Consider the following 19,013-nt stretch of genomic DNA (forward strand, 5'->3'; position numbering starts at 1 on the left):
TCCTTGTGATTATGAGCTCATTATGGAGTTGGATTTTTATCTTATTTTTATTTTAGCATTCGATACTAGTCGAACCGATGAAGATTGTGGTTGATGAGTTTTAGACACCATCAAAAATCTAAATTTAAAGCTTAAGCTAGTAAGCTATGGAGTATACATCTAATTATGTAATTATCCTTTTAGTTAGGATTAATGATTTAGTGAATATTATATAATAATAATACTATATAGTCTTTGGGGATTTTGTAATAATTGTAGATTTTCCCTTCTAAAAAATATGTAGTAAACAAATTAATGATTTGAAAATGCTTTCATATCTACTTTGACAGTGCACAATATTAAGAATTATCAGATTCAAACATGTTAGAATTTCTTGAGATAAGAAATGAAGTTTACTTTTTTTGCTAGCCATTAATTAGACCATATAGCATATGACAAATATCTTTTTTGGGAAAATAATATCATTACAGGATTGTCACATAATCACAAAAAATTAGCCTTAATTTATGGTTATCCACTGCCTAATCTCTCCTTTCTTCATGAGCTAATCATAACATCTCAAGAGCATGCTGTGATAATGATACTGGTGCCTGGGATTCATGTAAGTCACATGATCTTGGTGTCATCAGTAGCACTGGTAATCCCTAGTCATAGCTTCTGAATCATCTGATGTTGCATTTTGATAGATGAGTTGCCTTGTTTTCTGCAGGAAGATGGAGAAGAAGAAACAAGGTTGCCTTCTATTTCCATCACTGCCTCTCTGGTGCCACAGGTTAAAGAAGGTCTCATGCTATATATCCATATCAAAGGTTGCAAATCTACACATGTGATGTTGACATTGCCATTTTGTTTGTATATATATATATATATATATAGGGTTGGCTTTTATATATCCTTATATCAATTTCTCTTGTGGAATGGATTCATTGGGCCGCAAGCATTCCAAGGCCCAACAAAACCACAGCAAATATGATATGGGCTAACGTCTTTTAGCTGATGTTAAGAATGTAAATGAGATCATATCATCGTCTATATAAGTTTGAGCTTTTAGATGAAATGATATTAATCACAAAATTAAGATAGTATGGGTGTCGAAATCAGATTAGATGTGCAAGGAAGAACAGTAGTTAATCATGGGCAACCATTAAACCAATAGTAGTTTGCATTATCTTTACTTGGACTATAATTGGTACTGAACACCACTTTCTGCAGATTCTGTCACTCGAGCTTAAGTTTCTGCTACTGATGCTTTTGTAGTGGACACAGCAATGGCATCAGGATCCTGCTTTCCTGGTCACTACACTGTTTGCAGCTGCACTTTGTTCTCTTCGTTGCCCTCCGCAGGTTTCACTTCACTATTTCGGGTTTCTTTGCTTTTGCCCCACAAGAGGAAGTAGAGACCAAGGATCACGAGCGCAGACCCAAGAACACTGGCAGAAAGCAAGAAACTAGGCATGAATCGGTGTCTGCAAGGAGTAATGGACGAGCACAGAGCAGGAGTACCTTCCGAGGTAGATCCGTTCATGGAGGACGGAGGTGTCGATGACGGCCACGATGATCTGTATGAGAGGAGTGAATGCAGAGGTGAACAGTGGTCCTCTTTTCTCCACGCACCATGACATGGCCAAGAACCCTATCCCTGATCCCACTATCCCCTGCGACGAAGGTGAAGGGAGTCGTAAGTATCTCAAGGATTTCGAGTGAATTGTATGCTATCGGATCGCATACCGAGTACAGCACAGTGATCAACTCCAGCTTCGTCTTCAGAATCCACATGGAGAAGCTTCGTTGAATGGCTAAGCTCAGCGCGGCGGCCTGAAGGAAACTGATGAGGAAGACGAGCGCGGCGCCCGAATACAGCGCAGGGTACTTCTTGCCGACCTTGGATTGGACGAGGAACCACGAGGAGTAGCAAACACAGGCGGCGAACAGCGCAACCGTGGCCATCAAGCACTGTCTCGACGTGTAGTCGACGGCGAGGTGCGTCGGCCGAGGCTCCGACGTCCTCGATGGGTGAGGTGAGCTGGTCAAAGCCACGCCTTTGTATAGCGATAGCAGCATTGCACCGGCGATGCACACGGCTGCCCCGATCGCCTTCGCGATCCCCGCCGTCCGCTTCAGATTCAGCGTCTCTAGCCTGCAGGAGCGAGAGAGAGAGAGACGCGGCAATCTCGTCGTTAACGTGCCTGCAAGCTTATTAGCAGCAACAACAGAGAGATACCGGAAGAGTAACGCCATCAGGAAGGTGAGCACAGGAAGAATGTTGGCGAAGGCGCACGCGAAGGTGGCCGAAGTATACTGCAGGCCGAGGAGGAAGAGGTACTGCGTCAGCGCCGCGCTGCAACGAGGAACAGATCTGTTGGTTTCAGGCGTACTTTCTCAAGCGTATAGATGGATTACAGGAAAAGGTTACCCGAGTGCTGCGCTGAAGAAGAGATGGACGCAGATATCGGCGGTGAGAGGCGGCCTCGTCTTCCTGGAGTCAGAAGCCATGCATCATGGTGTACACAGCAGGAACACTCGATTGGAGCGCTGGAATGGAACGTCTTATACCTCTCGCGGAAGTAGGCGATGGGTGACAGGATCAGAGCCGCGATGAGCTGCCGGAGGGTGATGAGCAGTAGCCGGTTGGTGCCCTCGTCGATCGCCTTCTTGATCATGATGTTCATCACCGCGTAGGCCACGACGATGGCCAGCATCACCAGGACGGGTTTCCACTTCCCCCACCAACCCATTCCCACGTCCATGTCCGTCGAGGACGCTCGATGCTTCGCCATCCCAGAGCGTGCCTATTTAAGCCAACAGGTAAGGAAAGATTCTATGTGAGTCACCTCATGGCTTTACAAGATTTACCGCTGAGATAAGCAAGATATTGCCACATGGAGGGCTGTGGTGGGGCAGGCATCGGATACGCTGCAGACATTGAATCATTGATTTCGACCCCATTTATATATATATATAAAGAATTAAAAATATCATTTTTTTCGCTTATTATAATATTTTAATCTATTATAGTGTTTTCGACCAGTTTTTGTCACCATAACAAAAACATTACAAGATATACTTAAAAATATTATAATAATTAAAAAATCAATAAATTAAAATAAATTTAATTTAATTAAAAATTTTTAGGGAAATTTTTAATAATTTTCAAATTAAGGGTATTTTTGCTTCTCACATTGTTAAAACAATTCTTTTCCTGCTTTTCCAATGTTGCTTTCACTAAATCCATCAATAACTTATTTTATTCTCATGAAGCAAAGAACAAAAATAATTCATAATAAAATTATAGAGAATTCTTATATATTTTCACTCCTATTATGTATGCATATGTTTTAAGTCAAATAATCAGTGTACGAAAATACAAGAAAACAAGAAAGATAATATGCATAAATACTTTAATTTCCAACCTCAATGATGATGGGTTGAAGAATTCACAAAAGAGAAATATTTAATTCATTTATCTCAGATATAATACTTTAATTTCATGTGTTGTCACAATGAGCTTCACTATCAACCTTTCACAAATGAACAGGTCAGTTGTTCGATAACAACTGTTCTTTAGATGAGAGCTTGATGTATTATATCTGAGATAAATGAATTAAATCTCTCTTTAGTCTTTGTGAAGTGTTATCACAACATAAAAACATTGGCTAAAAGTGAACATCCCTGCAAGATAAACAAGTTAAATATACATCATAATAGAAAACTTTGGATCACTAGATGTGAAAGTGTTATCTTCAGTTTCAACTCACTGATGTGATGATAATGTTGAGAATTTAGCACAAAAGATCATGAACTTCTAAACTATATAAGCTAATAAATGCAATGATTTGCTGTAACTTGATCACCTAGAACTCCTCAATCTTTGTCTACCAAGTCCTACCTGCTTATTTCTTCTTAACATTGTGTACTGAAGAGATTCAAGAAAAGCATATGCTTCTACCGTCTTGACAACTCTTCTTACATGCATACAATCTATTTAATTCATAATGATGGAAAGTAACAGTTTGAGACATTACATGAGCTTGAAACTATTGGAGTATAAGTGGACTATAAGAATGATTTTTTGGCATGATTCTGTGAACAAACATTTGGAACTGCTGCAGTAATATTAATGGAGAAGTGATGGAACTAGTAAAAACCATATAGGCGCAAAACATATGCAGAAGAATCTGAGGCAATGCATCGAGTAAATAAAGCTTCTAGGCTAGTGGATCGAATATGATATGATAAATATCATATAAAGAAGGCTCTTAACCTTAAATACAAAACATTTTCTGTGAGAGAAAAAAAAGAGAATTTTTGGAAGTGGTTGAGTGTCTAGACACCTGGAAAGTGTTGAACAAAATGATGCAGAAGTGACAGTATGAAGCTGAATGATAGCTGCTTTGCAATTATTCTGAATGGAATTTGTAGAATTGCACTTGCAGAGCATCATGCAGAATATATTTTCTTCCGAGACAAAAAACATCATATTACAAAAAATATCATACTAATGTTTAACACACCTGAAAAAAATGCCCCAGCAGGTCAACTATCTACTTGATTCTTCATGTTGGAAGAAGAGACTTTGCACAAACTTCTGAAAGCACCACCCACTTAATCAGATAAAGTAGCTTCAGTGTCCTGCATTTACAGCATGGTAGAGTTTCACCAAACAATATGTAGTTAGATTCACCAGAGGCCCAACTTTTGCCTTGAGAAGCATGCTAAAGATGAAAACAGCTTCTGAAAAGAGAAGTACAAAGATATTAGTTAGATTTCAGCAAGATCTTCTGAAATAAGAAAATAAAGGTGCCATTTGTGAGTCACATGGCCCCACCCCAGGCATAATTCATAAAGTTTTACAATACCATTGTCGATCACAATTAGGATACAAGATAAATTATAATATATTAAGAGAATGAGTAACTATAAAAGGAGAATCATCCACTATAAAGGTGAGAAAATGATAGCTTACACAAATGAGAATCATTGCAAATGATGCTTCCTACCATCAATGATACGGATTGGAGACTGGAATCACCCCTTTTTTTCTTTTGAGAGTGAAAGAAAGCTAACTATTATGTTGACTACCAGTGTGTCCAGATTCTCTGGTGCAGTGTCAGATGATAAACTTTGGAATGCTTGGTAAATATGAAAGAAATGTTTAAAAGTAGATGCATATTTCTTTCCTTCTTGCAAAGCAAATTAATTAAGATATGATCCTGCCTCCACCAATGAACATGTTCAATTATTTAACCATAGTTAAGAAAAACTTCATTCCTGAAACTATACCACATTTTTTCAGTTTGTCTGATTTCTTCTTTGAAAGAATAAAAGGGAGGAAAATGTCCACAAGAATCATATTCAAAATGATCTCAATTAGCATACAATAATGAGAAAAAAGGAATACACAAAAACATGAGAGAAAAGCACCAACAGTAGATAGTTATACTAGAAAAAAATAGAAATACAAGATAATGAGTAAAAAACTAAAGTCGATAACAAAACAGTACAGCTATGTTATGCAATTCTACTGATTGTAACATGATTGTAGGTCAGCTTCTTGCCAGATTCTCATTTGCGGCTAATAGTGGATCATAAGAATGATTTTAAGCAACATTTACTCCAGAACAAATATGATTGCCACATTAAATGACCAACTTTTCAAAAAAATTAGTTATGATTAGTGCATGAATAATCAAAACTAGCATTTCTTAGTCTCAAGAACAGTACCATAAAAGGTGATGAAACAGAATCAAGTATTAGTTGGAACATTGGCTTCTCCAACATTTCTGCTGCTTTTATTTTTCTGCTATTTAACTTGCAAAAATACAATGACTAGTGTACAACCTTCTTTGGGAGAAAAGGAGAGGGAACTCCAGCATAACATAGTGGACTATGGAGTTACCGATGCCATGGCATCAGAAAGCCTTACACTAGCATTCAATGTCATTAGAAAGAAAATGATATCCATGTAGATGATGCATGAATAGTCTTTTTAAGTATGGGGAACAACTTTAGCAACAATCTTATAAAGCAACAATGCCATTTGTCTGCACTTCAGAAAGTGCAAAGCCAAAGTTTCCACTATGGTTACTGTTCTTTGCTTTATTGACTACAAGATTCTTGTTAGTGTAAGATTTGTCACTCAATCTATATTCTAGCATAAGATGTGAGGATGCATAACCTTTCTCAAACTACAACCTGCTCTAATCTGTTATTTATTCTACATGACGAAATATTTTTTTTCCTACAAAATTTAGTTACTGGAGAATAAATGATGAAAATCATATCTAATCTATCATCTTAAACATGTTGATATTTAACATGATACATATCATAAGAGGAAATCCTATTGAATTCATATCCTTATTTGGATTCTTTGAGGTTTTATTTAAGTTCTCTTCCAAAAACATTCTCGACCTGCCTGTTTATTAGGAATTAGGAGGATACAAAATATTAGGAGGAAGCTCTGGAACAATGATGACAATGACAACAACAACAATAAATATATGAACAAGCTACATGAATCCTCTCACCTTATTGAGTTCTGTTCATGGCAATGCTATTGGTATCAAACTGAAAGCTACCAAATTTCTTTTAAAAAGAAAGTTATTCATGACTTCTATCACTTGCCTCTCACAAACTTGCCATGTGACCCCTCCTACGGTAGGTTCAATATGACCTGCCAATGTTGGCTTTATAGGTCAAGCTTGTGAGAGGCCATGTGAGATTTGAGAGTTTGTAGAAGGGGGTTTGGGGACATGTATTTTATTTGAACTCTTAAAAAAAATTGCAAATAGCTAGTCCAAATAACTATATGTATCAAGTAGGACAAAGCATCAGATGCTCCACAGACAATGCAACTTTCTTTTATCTGTCTGACATACTATCAGATGGAGAAGACTAAGCAGATAACAGAGAACATGATCCTAAGGATGAATAAGGAGGCCAAACTATTGGCCACAATGGAAGATGATGAATGAGTGGTGTCAAATCAGAGAACCTCTTTCCCTAAAGGCCTGGATGCTGTGATTTCTACCCTATGAGAAGATAAAGTTGTGTGACACCAAGTGCACTTGCAAAAGACTATAGTGTGGAAAAGAAAAGCTCAGACTGGTTTTGGTGTCTAATCGTAGAGAACATAGTTCACCACTGAAACCAGTAACGATATGATATTTAGGTTTGCTGGATTCAACTGCAAACAAGTCATCCAGTCTCATGAGTATGAATGCTAATGCACTTTCCACCAGACCTTTGCTTGTGTGAAGGATCATGAATTCTTTGAGTAGAAAAATGCTTCCATGTTAACCATCTTTTCATAATTACAAATCAAGATAAGAATGTTACTAAAATCAGTCTGCTGCAGCAAACATGCTAAAACTGTCTCAAAACCTCAGTTGGACAAAATGACACTTCTGGAATCTCAGTTATGAAAAATGACAAGACCAAATAATTTATATGCAATTTATCCCCCAAAAAAGACCCTGGAACTTGTCAAGGAACTATGCCTGAGAAGCCTCATGAAATCCTAGGACTAACTCTAGGTAACTCTAGGTAAAAGCTAGAACAAATCCACAACCATTTGTTTGGCATACACCACCAAATCCTAAAAATCACCTTCTGGCAAGCAAAACACCTGATAAAGATTCGTTTTTCCATTTGATTGGCATACATAAGTTGCATTACTAAAGGTGATTAACCAGGTCAACCGTTAAATCCTGTCATGTCATAGAACAAACCCAAAGCCAACCAGAAACAGTAGATACAACCAAAATCAACTTTCCATCAAAAGTAAAGTATTCAGCAATAAAAACGTCGGTTCAAAAATATGATTATATTGCAAACCCAAAAAACAAAACACACATCCAGCACTAGAATGGTACTGATGATTAAAGAACAGCTTTTTAATAAATGTAATGAGGAACTATTGAACAAGGAACAATAGAAGGTCGTATATAACACTAGTTTTCATCAGAACAACCCATGTAAGTCACCAGAAAATGAAGTGCAACAAGACAGGGTTCAAAAGTTAAAAAGAACTAGCTGAAACTAGAACTTCAACAATCACACTAGATTAAAGAGTCAATTGACCATAAGACACCTTCCATGAAAAAGGGAAAGCCTAGACAATTGGTGCCTATATCTCTTACTCTATTACATTGCTTATATTCCACCAGTCATTGTTCCCTTCCCACTAACATAGATGTCATCCAAGGACTTCCTGATGCCCTTCTTTACATGACATTTCTGAGAGTAAAAACAAAAAAGAGCCATGGTGTTAATCTTAATATGACATACAAATAACAGTATGCGGAAGAAAAGTGGTGCAAGATCATTACAACTCAAGCATTAGTACAACACTTCAGATTCATGAAGAAGGACACTGCTGAACTTCTATAAATATAGATGCTACAGTCTAACAATTATGGCCAAGGAAGATTAGAAGGAAAATAACTAGCAAAGGAAGTTTACTTGAAAAACAGTAACTCAATAAGCTGTATGTACAAATTGATCAACATACCTAGGCATCTACTTTTGAGTAGAATTTTACTTTAGATGGGTGACAACAGAAAAAAAAAAAAAAAAAGGTTAAGCGCAACAATAGAGACATGATAAGAGGTTAGTTAAATTTGATACAGGAAAAAAATATCAAAATCAGAAGGCAACATCAGCACTGAAGAAAAACAATGTCAATAGAAATGATGCTATCAAGAAAAAAGATACAAAAAGAGAAATCTAGTTTCATGTCAATTCTGCTACTGATCTGAGAACAAGAAATAAAATTGTTAGCTAGCTACTTAAATTAAAAGCTTATTAAGTCTTAAAAATGAAAAATGAGAAGAGTATGTCCACTGGAAGAAAAGACTATTCAGAAAATGTTAAGTTTCAGTGAACCAATAATAGAAAAAAACAATGGGAAACTTACACTTCTTTTCTTTCAGAAGGGGAACTAGGCTGTGCAACATAGGCCACAAGGCCTAAGAAGGTCATCTCAGATCACAAGGTATAAAATCATTCTCATTGAAGCCCACAAAGGAAAGTTAACCACCAAAACAGGTGCGAAAATGTGCAGCTTGCGCAGGATGGGATCAAATCTCCATCTCCCACCAGGCAGAGAGAACACATTCAAACATCCAAGACAAGGGTCAGAGTCATAAAGAACTAGCAGATACAACTAGTGGTAATATAGTCCAAAAATTTAAAGAGATTGCAGTTTACAAGCTTATATATGACTATTAAGACTGCTGAATCATGCAAATTGGTTAAAAATAAAAATGTAATCTGGATAGTAGCAATATATCAAGAAAATTATATATTTATGCATAAACATACCAAATATATACATGCAGCACATGGATTTACTAGTTGCTTTGAGAAGGATAATGATGTATTGTACTTGTATCATCTGTTTTCTCAAGTCAATTTTATTTACAAACTACAACACATACTGCAAATGTTTGTATATGACAATAATATAATGAGTAAAACACACTGAAATGCTAAATCTCTAGAGAGTAATAAATTTCACAAAATATTATTATCAGTTGAATAAAAATATGGATAAGCTACTTTGTTTTGAATGCGAGACTGGCTATAGCTTAATGCTAGATTACTGCTAGGCCTTTATGTTAGGTCAACCAAGTAGGATAATCTAGACCATAAGATAAGTATGAGGAGGAAGGGCCTTCGAGAAACATATGATGTTCTCTGCACTGCACATTCATAGATGTTTCTGAGTGAGCTAAGGCTTCACTAAGAGGACACTAGAGCAGTACACAGAGAAAGATATTTATCCGATGAAACCATATAAATAAAAAGGGATCAGAAGAATTGACATAGAGAAAGTCTCAATGCAAGAGTCTTCCCCAATATGGGGTCTTAAGAGCGCAAATGTACAAAAGGTTATGATTCATCCAAACTCTCACAAACAATAAAGCACAAAGAATATATCAATATCAAAGGCAGCATTAGGAAGTTGTGGAACATGGAAAGATTAAACAAAGGAAGGATTTAAAAAACTCATGTTTAAATAAAAATCACGATATAAAGATACCAATCCAACTTTGTTCATGCCAGTAAAAAATGTGTTAAAAAATGAATGAAATAGCATTGAGTTTACAGTACATACAACATGGCAACGGCTCAGTCCACTAAAAAACCTGAGAGACCTATTCTATCTCCATAATTGACGCAACCAAGAAAGCCTCCTGATCCTTCTCTTCAGGAGAGAATTTCTCTTCTGCAATCTCACAGGCTAAAGTTTTCAAAGGGGTCGCTTACCCATGGAATGACAAAGGAAAGTCTTCTCTCACATAATCTTGTTGACATATTAAAAGTTCTTTGGGTGATGAAGTTTTCTTTGACCCCAATGAGATCAATTAAAGCAAAGAGCAATTTCGCACTTGACTTGCTAATAAGTTCCCAGGTGGAATTCATATCTTAAAGTTGGAAAGCAGTCAAGATCCTGCTGGGAGGAACTTCCTAACAGGAACGATCAAACTTTCTAAAGAGGAGTTTGCATGACCCAATTATGATACCACAAGAGTTGGTTCACACAATGTGTCATTCTAAAGGTGGAATTCCCCAAATCCTTATAAAAGTTGATATGGAGAAGGGAATTGACAGGTTATCATTGGCTAGCTATCAAACAAGTCACGAAATTAAAGCATTTCCCTGATAAATTTTTTACCCAAGGCGTTCTTGCTTAGTGATGGAACCCAGTCAATTAGCTCCAAGAGTCAAAGAGGAGATCATATCGGTCTTTTTCCAATGTTCTACACTATGTTGAAATTTTCTATTAATGAGAAGACAATTATTACATTCTCTAACAAACCCAGTTTCAATATACCTTCTAAATGCTGAGCCATTGCTGTCCATAAGGGCTTCCAAATCCTCCTGTCATATCAAATACTACGAGCTGATAAATATTATTCCGTCCCAATTACTACAAGCTAATCAATTAATTTATACAATATGGAAGACAAATCCACCAGACAAGACTAGATCAGCTGAGCGAGGAAGATGGATAACCTTCTTCTCTCTGAGGAAGTTGTGGATCTCAATGCAGGAGCTGTTGTTGGTGATGGAAGCGCATGTCGTAGCGATAGCCCTTGGCGATACCAATGATCAGGTTGTCGACGTGGCTGATACCGATGAGGATGGCGGCAGTGCTGCCGCGAGACCCGAACCAGTCGTCCACCACATCCCAGGGCCGCCCTCCGGCAGCTGGAAGTCCAGGTTCAGGTGCTTTAAGTAGCGCGCCAGCTTGCCGCGCGGCCCCTCCACCTCCACCACCTTGGCGTCTACCTTCACAGTCACCCCCCTCCGGATTCTCCGTGGTCTACGACGACAGTAACGTCTTCATCCTCCACCTGTTCGACAAAATGCACGACCTTCCCTCCTCTTCTCTCTTCATCACCCTTTGCCCCGACGGTGATCTCACTTGCCCTTAAATGTATAGAGCAGTGAGAAGGGGTTTACCGCTGGGACCGGCGGGTAGGGTTTTTTGCTTTGAGAACTGGGCGCAAGGGATGATGAGTACATGTGGACCCTTTGATTTATCTTTGCGCATCGACACTTCATTAGCTCCTTCCCAAACACCCTTTTGCTTTCCCCTAATTTCCTACTCTCATCGAGACTCCCGACGCACACGGAGAAGAAATGGCGATGATGAGAGCGAAATCTCTCCACCTCCCTCTCCGCTCCTCTCTCACCGCCGCCTCCTCCGCCCTCTTCTTCGGCCGAGCAGAGCCCGTCTTCCTGTTCTCCCCTCCCCTCCCTCTCATCCGCCACTATCGCGGCGGCGGCCGCTCCCGCGACGACTTCCCCTTCTCCAGGTTGGTGAATCCTGTCCTTAAAACCCTAGCTATTAATTCCTTGTTGTTTTGTTTTTGGTTCCTTGACGAGAGGTCGTTTGGGGATGAGGGATCGCTCAGGTACGAGCAGCCGCGGCTGCCCATCAATTGGGGCATCCGCATCGTGTCGGAGAAGAAGGCTTACATCGTCGAGAGATTCGGAAAGTATCTGCGGACCCTCGGTTCTGGAATCCACCTTCTTGTTCCCCTGGTTGACCGGATCGCTTACGTCCACTCCCTCAAGGAGGAGGCCATCCCCATTCCCGACCAATCTGCCATCACCAAGGACAATGTCAGCATCCTGATCGACGGGGTCCTTTATGTTAAGGTAATATCGTTTACAATGAATTCTTTTGTGGTTTTGAATCTTCTAAATTTGATGCTCTACGTTGTTTGTTTTGCTCTGCACCATGGAACTGTTAATTCTCAAGATTTTATGATTTTCATATGCTTATGTCATTGGGTTTTTAAGACTGAACTCGTGCAGATTGTTGATCCAATCCTTGCGTCCTATGGCGTGGAGAACCCAATATTTGCAGTGATCCAACTGGCACAGACGACAATGAGGAGTGAGCTGGGTAAGATCACTCTTGATAAGACTTTTGAGGAGAGGGACACGCTCAACGAAAACATTGTGGTAGGATTGCTGTCTACTTTGCAATTTCACCCTTCCTCTGGCTGAACCTAATTGGACAATGCCTATCTCGGATATAGAGGGTGACCTAGGTGGCCTCATGCTTGCAAGATTAAAGTCACATTGACCCTTGAAAATCTAGCATTGATGGGAGTCTCATGCACTAGGCCATCAGTTTTTGCTCTTATTTGCTGTGTTTTATCTACATTATTTATGTATTTTTCTGCTTAATTTTTCATTTTCATTGAAGTTCAGATTTGGATACTGTGCTTCCCTGTAGAAATGTCAATCCCTTGACATCTGAAATACATAAAGAAGATAATAGCCTGCATGTAGAAGGTGCAGTACAGTAAATTTTGTAGCATTTAGTCATCAAAATTAAAATAGGATGAATAGTAGACTTCTGTTGCTCATATTTGTGTATAGGTGAACTCTACTTTCTGATGTGGAAGGCTCAAGCTCTTATTGATAGCTAGTAGTTTGCTGATGTTTTTTAAATTGGTATCGATATTTTTGGAGGTCAGCAACAGTAAAGAAACTTCTATGAAGGGCATTGTAAACAAGAAAGAAATTATGTCAAAAGAGGACAAGATTCTAAGATCATGGAAGGGGATTATTGGTTGGAAATGATGTAAGGCTAAACGTTCCAGAATTTATTAGAGTGTTGAACTAGTGTTGTTTTGCCTTGTTTGCCAGTGTAGAGTCACTCGATATAATCTTATAGATGCCTTAGATGGACCATTTAGATCATTTGATTACTCAGCTAGGTTCTGGATCTCTTTTTTAGTCATTTTGCTATCTTCCTGATGGCTTGACATTGCAACTTTTGAATCATTGGTAGCAGTGACTAGAGCAATCAATCCTGACTTTTCGTAAGAATATATATTTAAGAGATCATTTTGAGATAAGACAATAGTAGTAGAGGTGTAAATAAAGAAACTTGAGATCCATGGGCAGAAATTTCCTGGGGTTCTAGCTGTGCTGAACCTTCAAGTTCATATTTCTTGCTATTAGGTTGGACTTCCTGTTTCTTTTCACCAATTGCTTTCACTCTTACCTGAAACGTCTTATTAATATACAATTCGTAGCATTTCCTTTTCCAGCTGCCCACCATTTGGTGAAATGTAAATGTAAGTTAATTACATACGCATAGGAAAGTTGTGGAGAAGTTTATTGAATCTTTGAAACCGTATATTTCTATTAGTAGTTCTTTTGAAGTTTTTTGGGTTTGTTTCATTTATATTTTGTCCTCCATAGAGAGCAATCAACGAGGCTGCTTCTGACTGGGGCCTTAAATGTCTGCGTTATGAAATACGTAAGTTCTTGAACCTATTTATTTAGTATGACATATTACCAACAAACTTTACTATTTGCTGTCTTCTTAATTATTTTTTACTGTTATTTTGTTCTAGGGGATATATCTCCTCCACCAGGAGTCAAGGCAGCTATGGAGATGCAAGCTGAAGCAGAAAGAAGAAAACGTGCTCAAGTTCTTGAGTCTGAAGGTGCTTCTTTCAAGCCTTTTTCTGATCATTACTTTCTCCTGCACCAAGTTATCTCTTCCATGGCAAAATGTTTTCTTTAGGATGCCATTTTAAAAATGTCTATGAAGCATTTTAAAGATGCCATTTTAAAAATGTCTGTGAAGCATTGGCAAGCTTGTTGTGTTGTAAACTAGTTTGGAGCTAGAAGTATGTATTTGGATAGAAGATACATACTGTTTTTATCGTCCATTAATTTCCAATCAAAATACTAAAGCATGACTTCTTAATTGAACAGGAGAAAGACAAGCTAACATCAACATTGCAGATGGAAAAAAGAATTCTGTGATCTTGGCATCAGAAGCTGCAATGATGGACCAGGTTAATAGAGCTAAAGGTATCATGTCTAATTCCTTTTATTTTTCTAGCTCTGCAAACTAATCATCTGCAATAAAACATAGTTTCTGGTCCGAAAAGAAGATATTATCTCTGCGGACTAATCATCTGCAATAACAGAACTTTTTTTTTGGCACATTATGCTTGAAATATGTTGGAAGATTAATGAAATCTTTCCGTAGAATTGAAAAATGTTTGATAAGGTACTAATGTGGAACAAAAATTATTCAAGTTTCTAGGTTGATAGAGGATGATGCATAATGAACTTGAGAAAATGACATTGCATGCAGATTGACAAAGTTATTTTCTTGAAATTATTAATTGATTAACTTGTTCTGTTGCATCTTCTTATGAGTCATGGAGCACAAGGTGAAAGAGGCACTTTGTAGTTGGTGTAAGGATACAGGTCAGAATTCTGTGTGGCAGTGTTTTGCAAATAATGGGTGGGCTTCTGTGGAAACTTCCATAAGAATGAGTAACTTGTGTGAAAAGACGGTTGTAGTAGGTTTGCTAGGTGGATTACCAATTACATGGCAGGGTATTGCTTAATCTTACTGCTGTGCTTGTAAGGCTATTCACGGCAGTCTGGGGCCTTCAGATTAAATTTTTAATCAATGTCAAATATACATGATCTAACAAAGAAGAGACGAGCAAAAACATGCATAATATGATTGTTTTTATCCGGAAATTGTTTAATTCATTATGCAGTGATGCCTTCATTATTTGCTGGCAACATTTTTGAAGCAGTTTTAGAGTAAATCCTACCACAAATGTACTACTGGTAGCAGATGCTTGACTGAGATAAATATGAGCATGGGCACTGACATTAATTCCGGCCTCTAAAGTGCCCGCTGACTCTGAGTACCTAGTCTCTGAAGAACCTTACGAATTGGCACATATGTAGAGAAGCTAAGGGTGGTATGGGCATGTTCAAGGGGGACATATGGATGCACAGGTGAAATGTGGTGAATAACTAGTTATTGGTGATGCGATCAGCCACTAGAATTGAAGCCCCCATTTTGTAGTAAGTTTGACTATTACTTTAGTCTGAGTGTTACATAAAAAATTCACATAAGCAACTGAATAAAGGGTGACATTGTATGACTGCTTCAGCGGTCTTGTCCATCACCACATAGCCTTTGGTGTCCTATCGTGAGATATTGATATTATCTTTTAAAATATATAGGGCTAAAAGCATGGTCACTCCAACTTAAGAATATGAAGCTGAAAATGTGTTAAGCTTCTAAAATGTTTCTCCATTATTTTTTAAATGTTTTTTTCTTAAATCAGGAGAAGCTGAAGCAATCATTGCTAGATCACAGGCAACTGCTGATGGCTTAAAGATATTGTCAGAGGCCATGAAAGCTGAGGGAGGTGCTGAAGTAAGATCTCCTTGTGCTTCTTTTTTCTCCCATTTTATACATGCTCATCATGCTAGAACCCGGTCAAATTTTGGGTTATTAACTATATGGTTCTTTCGTGTCAATTGTTCTTCTGTTGTGTGCATAATGTTTAACACATCGACAGCATCATGTTGAAAACATTACTAGAAGTGACAAGTATCCTGTGTCAGTTTTTCACTTAACATCTTGAAGATTACTACATGTCTGAATTATGGAAGTTTGTTCCTTTCTGCAGGCAGCAAGTTTAAGAATCGCTGAGCAATATATTACAGCATTTGGTTGCATAGCAAAGGAGGTGAGTAACGAGACTGTAAAACTTTGTTAAAAGCCCTTTTACCGGCAAGGATTTCTCATTTATATTTCTTTCTCCTTTCTTTGTTCAGGGAACGACACTTCTACTTCCTAGTTCTGTTGGAATTCCTTCTTCTATGATAGCTCAGGCTCTAGCAATTTACAAAAAGCTTAATGTTGGCAATATAAGTTCCCTTTCACTGGATAATCCGCAGACAGAAACCTCAGATGAGAGCAAAACTGATGGTGACACTAGAATCAATGAGGTTAGAATCAATGCTCTTTCTGATCCAAGCGAAAGAGCATTCTCTCTCCAAAGGCCACCAAAGGGATTCAGCTAATCCCTATTTTGCTTGAGAAGTCATCAAAGGAAATCAGTTTTGCAAACAACAGAGGCCTGTGACTCTCATTCTGTTTATCCTTGAGGAGAACGTGTAGAAATTTTGACATTGTTGATGAGCAGGTCAAGACATTTGAAATGGTCTAGTCTACTCGACTAACATACTCAGTTGATAATCTGATCTGATGTGGTAAACAGATCCTTTTTCCCACAATATTGGAACTTCCGAATCGGCTGGATAAAAAAAAAAGTATTATAATTTTAAAAAGAGTAATATGTCTTTTATTTTGCAGAAGTCCTGAAGACACTGATGATTGATGATGGATTTACTTGGACGGCGATTCTTGAAAGGTTTTGAGCACAATTTCTACGTAGTTTTGCATACACATTGGCCACGAGTACTACTGTTGTTGATATATAATTAGAGTCTGATTGCCTTTCAACAGAAAATGCTGCAACCAAGAATAAATGCATTTGGGGGCTGTATGCCTCCTGACTCGTATGTTAACAGGATTGTGATGCTCGTGAAGTGTTGCAGAGTAGTACTATTCAGTCGCGAGGAAAATGATGATGGAACAAAATGAAGTGTTCGGATTTGCATGAAAGGAATCGGAAACAGTGCAAAGAGATCACCCTCAGAAATCAAAACCTAAAGAAATGCCCAAAAGCCAAAGAAGAAGAACAGCGAGTCCACGACTCACCATCATTTGTTGACGACCCGGCAAGACTTCCGGATCTGCCCCTGCGTTCCCGTGAGCACTTGAATGCTGCCCATCTTCACCATGGCGTTCCCAAACAGAGAGGGGAAGCTCAAGCTGCCGCTGGCCAAGGACTTGACCGTGCCGTTGGTCGCAGCGTCCATGGCTAGGTTCTGATCCACCTTGAGAACGCCTCTCTTCGCCAGGAGCTGCTTGTAGTAGCTGTTGTCCACCGTGCTTGGCGTTCCGTTATCAAGGAAGACGCTGTTGTCCACCGCCGACGTCTGAGGGCACCTCGACTTGAGCATGGCGACAAAAGCGGGATCCATGTCCGGGTCCGGTTTGCCCGTTCCATTGTAGTTGTACAGGCGATTCAGGATGAACGAGCAGTGCGTGATCCCAACCGTATGACCTCCTGCAAATACACACACACAGGCTGTCAAGCTTTTATCACTTACTATGAGACAGATACCGAGTCATTAGGGGACGTCGTCTCTTCGAGCTACCTAGTAGCAGAACCATGTCTGAAGCACTAATCCCTTTCGCCCTGAACGCCGCAATAGCTTGAGTGGCCGACAATGAAGCTCCCGGGAGATTTGCGCTCGCATCGGAAGCGAGCGAGATGTTGCCATCCCTCCTCCCCGTTTGCACCGCATACGTATATTGCGTCCCACCACCCTGAGGCGTTCAGATCTACTAAGTGCCGAAGCCATGCACGTAAGATCGACGTTGAAACCCTTACGTACCAGCACAACAGCATCCCTTGTTGCGATCGCGATGATATCAGCGCAGGAAACAACGCCAGGGCATGTACTTTCTAGTTGTGCCTTCGCTTGATCAACGAGATCGTAGCCTCTCACGCTTAAGTTGGGGGGGGCCGTCTTCTCGGTTCCACTCCCATCTATCAATATCGACGCGTCGCATCCCTTGGTACGTGGAAGAAGGAGTCAATCACCCAGCTAAAGGACCGTTTAGTGTCTGTCTGGAAACATGCAGCATACCCTAACGAAGCAGTCGTGGAAGTGCAGCCGGAGGAGGGCGGCGACGATGGATCGGTCCTGTGCAAACCTTGCGGCGACGATGCTTTTGACGGTGGCCTCCACGTCGGTGCCGTTGCATTTTCCCTTGTAGAACCCGGCCTGCAGCGCGCCGCGGGTTGGGGCTATGGTGAGGCACAGTAGGGAAGCAATCGCGAACACGACGGCGAAGCCGGACGTTGCGGCCATCTTCTTTGAGGAGGAGGAGGAGAAGGATGGTTGGTGGTGAAGCAAGGAAGCATGTCGATGCCTGCATGTTATATCGGAAGGAAATAATGCGTGAATGCATCGCTTAGTTTAGGACGTGCCATCAAGTAAGATGGCACTGTTTGAGTCGTGCTCTGCTAGTTTCAAGACATCGTTCCCAACACGTAGGAATCCTGTGATTGCCTCCATGATTGGAACTGCAACAAGCAGTGGGATGCCACGCACCCTGGAACCTCACAGTATTAAAAGATTCATATGGATTTGGTGGACTCTGCTGCATTGCGAAGGTCATCCACCGATCATGGCGGAAAGGCTCGTTAAGGATGTTCTCTTATGCAACCTAAATCTAATGCTGATAGGCTTATGAGGTGAAAATAATATTTTTATAATTAATATAAATTTAAGTATTTTAGATTAATGATTTAAACCATCAATTATTTTTCGAGGATGAGAAAAACAAGCGAGAAAGGATTACTCGTGGATGAGATTAAACACTCATCACATATCATAAACTTGTAGTCGAATTATGATATGATTTGCGCTTTGGTGAGGGTGTGAAACATGTGTTTGATTTACAATTTAATATCTTATTCTTTTGAGATATATGTATATTAGTCCTGATCAATCTGACTCGGACTCGTCTAATTTAAAATTTTCAACAAATTTTATGTTAGCAAAAT

The 19,013-nt window shown here is 39.3% G+C and overlaps 3 protein-coding genes across 5 annotated transcripts; 1 reads left to right on the plus strand and 2 right to left on the minus strand.

Moving 5' to 3' along the window:
- Positions 1-1,124: 1,124 nt before the first annotated feature.
- Positions 1,125-11,067, minus strand: LOC135678282 (WAT1-related protein At3g30340-like). Of its 3 annotated transcripts, none has more exons than XM_065190883.1 (8): positions 11,023-11,067; positions 4,512-4,731; positions 2,554-2,789; positions 2,414-2,476; positions 2,222-2,338; positions 1,729-2,137; positions 1,504-1,655; positions 1,125-1,430 (listed from the first exon to the last, which is right to left on the minus strand). In XM_065190883.1, the coding sequence occupies exons 3-8, from the start codon at positions 2,775-2,777 to the stop codon at positions 1,298-1,300; spliced, it is 1,098 nt and encodes a 365-aa protein (XP_065046955.1). In that variant the 5' UTR covers positions 2,778-2,789; positions 4,512-4,731; positions 11,023-11,067; the 3' UTR covers positions 1,125-1,297. The 3 variants fall into 3 exon arrangements, with proteins under 3 accessions (XP_065046955.1, XP_065046956.1, XP_065046954.1); XM_065190884.1 differs by lacking the exon at positions 11,023-11,067 and adding an exon at positions 8,918-10,860 and having other exon boundaries at positions 4,512-4,629; XM_065190882.1 differs by lacking the exon at positions 11,023-11,067 and adding an exon at positions 8,918-10,860.
- A 282-nt stretch (positions 11,068-11,349) lies between these two features.
- LOC135678281 (uncharacterized) lies at positions 11,350-16,676 on the plus strand. The gene is made up of 9 exons (XM_065190881.1): positions 11,350-11,828; positions 11,928-12,174; positions 12,334-12,483; positions 13,738-13,795; positions 13,893-13,985; positions 14,260-14,358; positions 15,648-15,739; positions 15,996-16,055; positions 16,144-16,676. The coding sequence occupies exons 1-9, from the start codon at positions 11,653-11,655 to the stop codon at positions 16,390-16,392; spliced, it is 1,224 nt and encodes a 407-aa protein (XP_065046953.1). The 5' UTR covers positions 11,350-11,652; the 3' UTR covers positions 16,393-16,676.
- A 234-nt stretch (positions 16,677-16,910) lies between these two features.
- Positions 16,911-18,342, minus strand: LOC103990626 (peroxidase 57-like). Its single transcript, XM_009409836.3, has 4 exons — positions 18,091-18,342; positions 17,836-18,015; positions 17,596-17,767; positions 16,911-17,504 (listed from the first exon to the last, which is right to left on the minus strand). Exons 1-4 carry the CDS (start codon positions 18,313-18,315, stop codon positions 17,095-17,097), a joined length of 987 nt encoding a protein of 328 aa, XP_009408111.2. The 5' UTR covers positions 18,316-18,342; the 3' UTR covers positions 16,911-17,094.
- Positions 18,343-19,013: the final 671 nt, after the last annotated feature.

This window comes from Musa acuminata, chromosome BXJ1-7 (genome assembly GCF_036884655.1).
Source record: "Musa acuminata AAA Group cultivar baxijiao chromosome BXJ1-7, Cavendish_Baxijiao_AAA, whole genome shotgun sequence".
Taxonomy (NCBI): domain Eukaryota; kingdom Viridiplantae; phylum Streptophyta; class Magnoliopsida; order Zingiberales; family Musaceae; genus Musa; species Musa acuminata.

What these genes read in the sequence shown, in the direction of transcription:
- LOC135678282 (XM_065190883.1), bottom strand. Translation starts at nt 2,777, where the DNA reads ATGGCGAAGCATCGAGCGTCCTCGACGGACATGGACGTGGGAATGGGT. An exon ending in ATCGCCTACTTCCGCGAGAG is followed by an intron (nt 2,477 to 2,553) that starts GTATAAGACGTT and finishes TTCTGACTCCAG; the next exon opens with GAAGACGAGGCCGCCTCTCA. An exon ending in TTCTTCAGCGCAGCACTCGG is followed by an intron (nt 2,339 to 2,413) that starts GTAACCTTTTCC and finishes TCCTCGTTGCAG; the next exon opens with CGCGGCGCTGACGCAGTACC.
- LOC135678281 (XM_065190881.1), top strand. Translation starts at nt 11,653, where the DNA reads ATGGCGATGATGAGAGCGAAATCTCTCCACCTCCCTCTCCGCTCCTCT. An exon ending in ATGTCTGCGTTATGAAATAC is followed by an intron (nt 13,796 to 13,892) that starts GTAAGTTCTTGA and finishes ATTTTGTTCTAG; the next exon opens with GGGATATATCTCCTCCACCA. An exon ending in AAGCTGAGGGAGGTGCTGAA is followed by an intron (nt 15,740 to 15,995) that starts GTAAGATCTCCT and finishes TCCTTTCTGCAG; the next exon opens with GCAGCAAGTTTAAGAATCGC.
- LOC103990626 (XM_009409836.3), bottom strand. Translation starts at nt 18,315, where the DNA reads ATGGCCGCAACGTCCGGCTTCGCCGTCGTGTTCGCGATTGCTTCCCTA. An exon ending in TCCACGACTGCTTCGTTAGG is followed by an intron (nt 18,016 to 18,090) that starts GTATGCTGCATG and finishes CCACGTACCAAG; the next exon opens with GGATGCGACGCGTCGATATT. An exon ending in CAAGGGATGCTGTTGTGCTG is followed by an intron (nt 17,768 to 17,835) that starts GTACGTAAGGGT and finishes TGAACGCCTCAG; the next exon opens with GGTGGTGGGACGCAATATAC.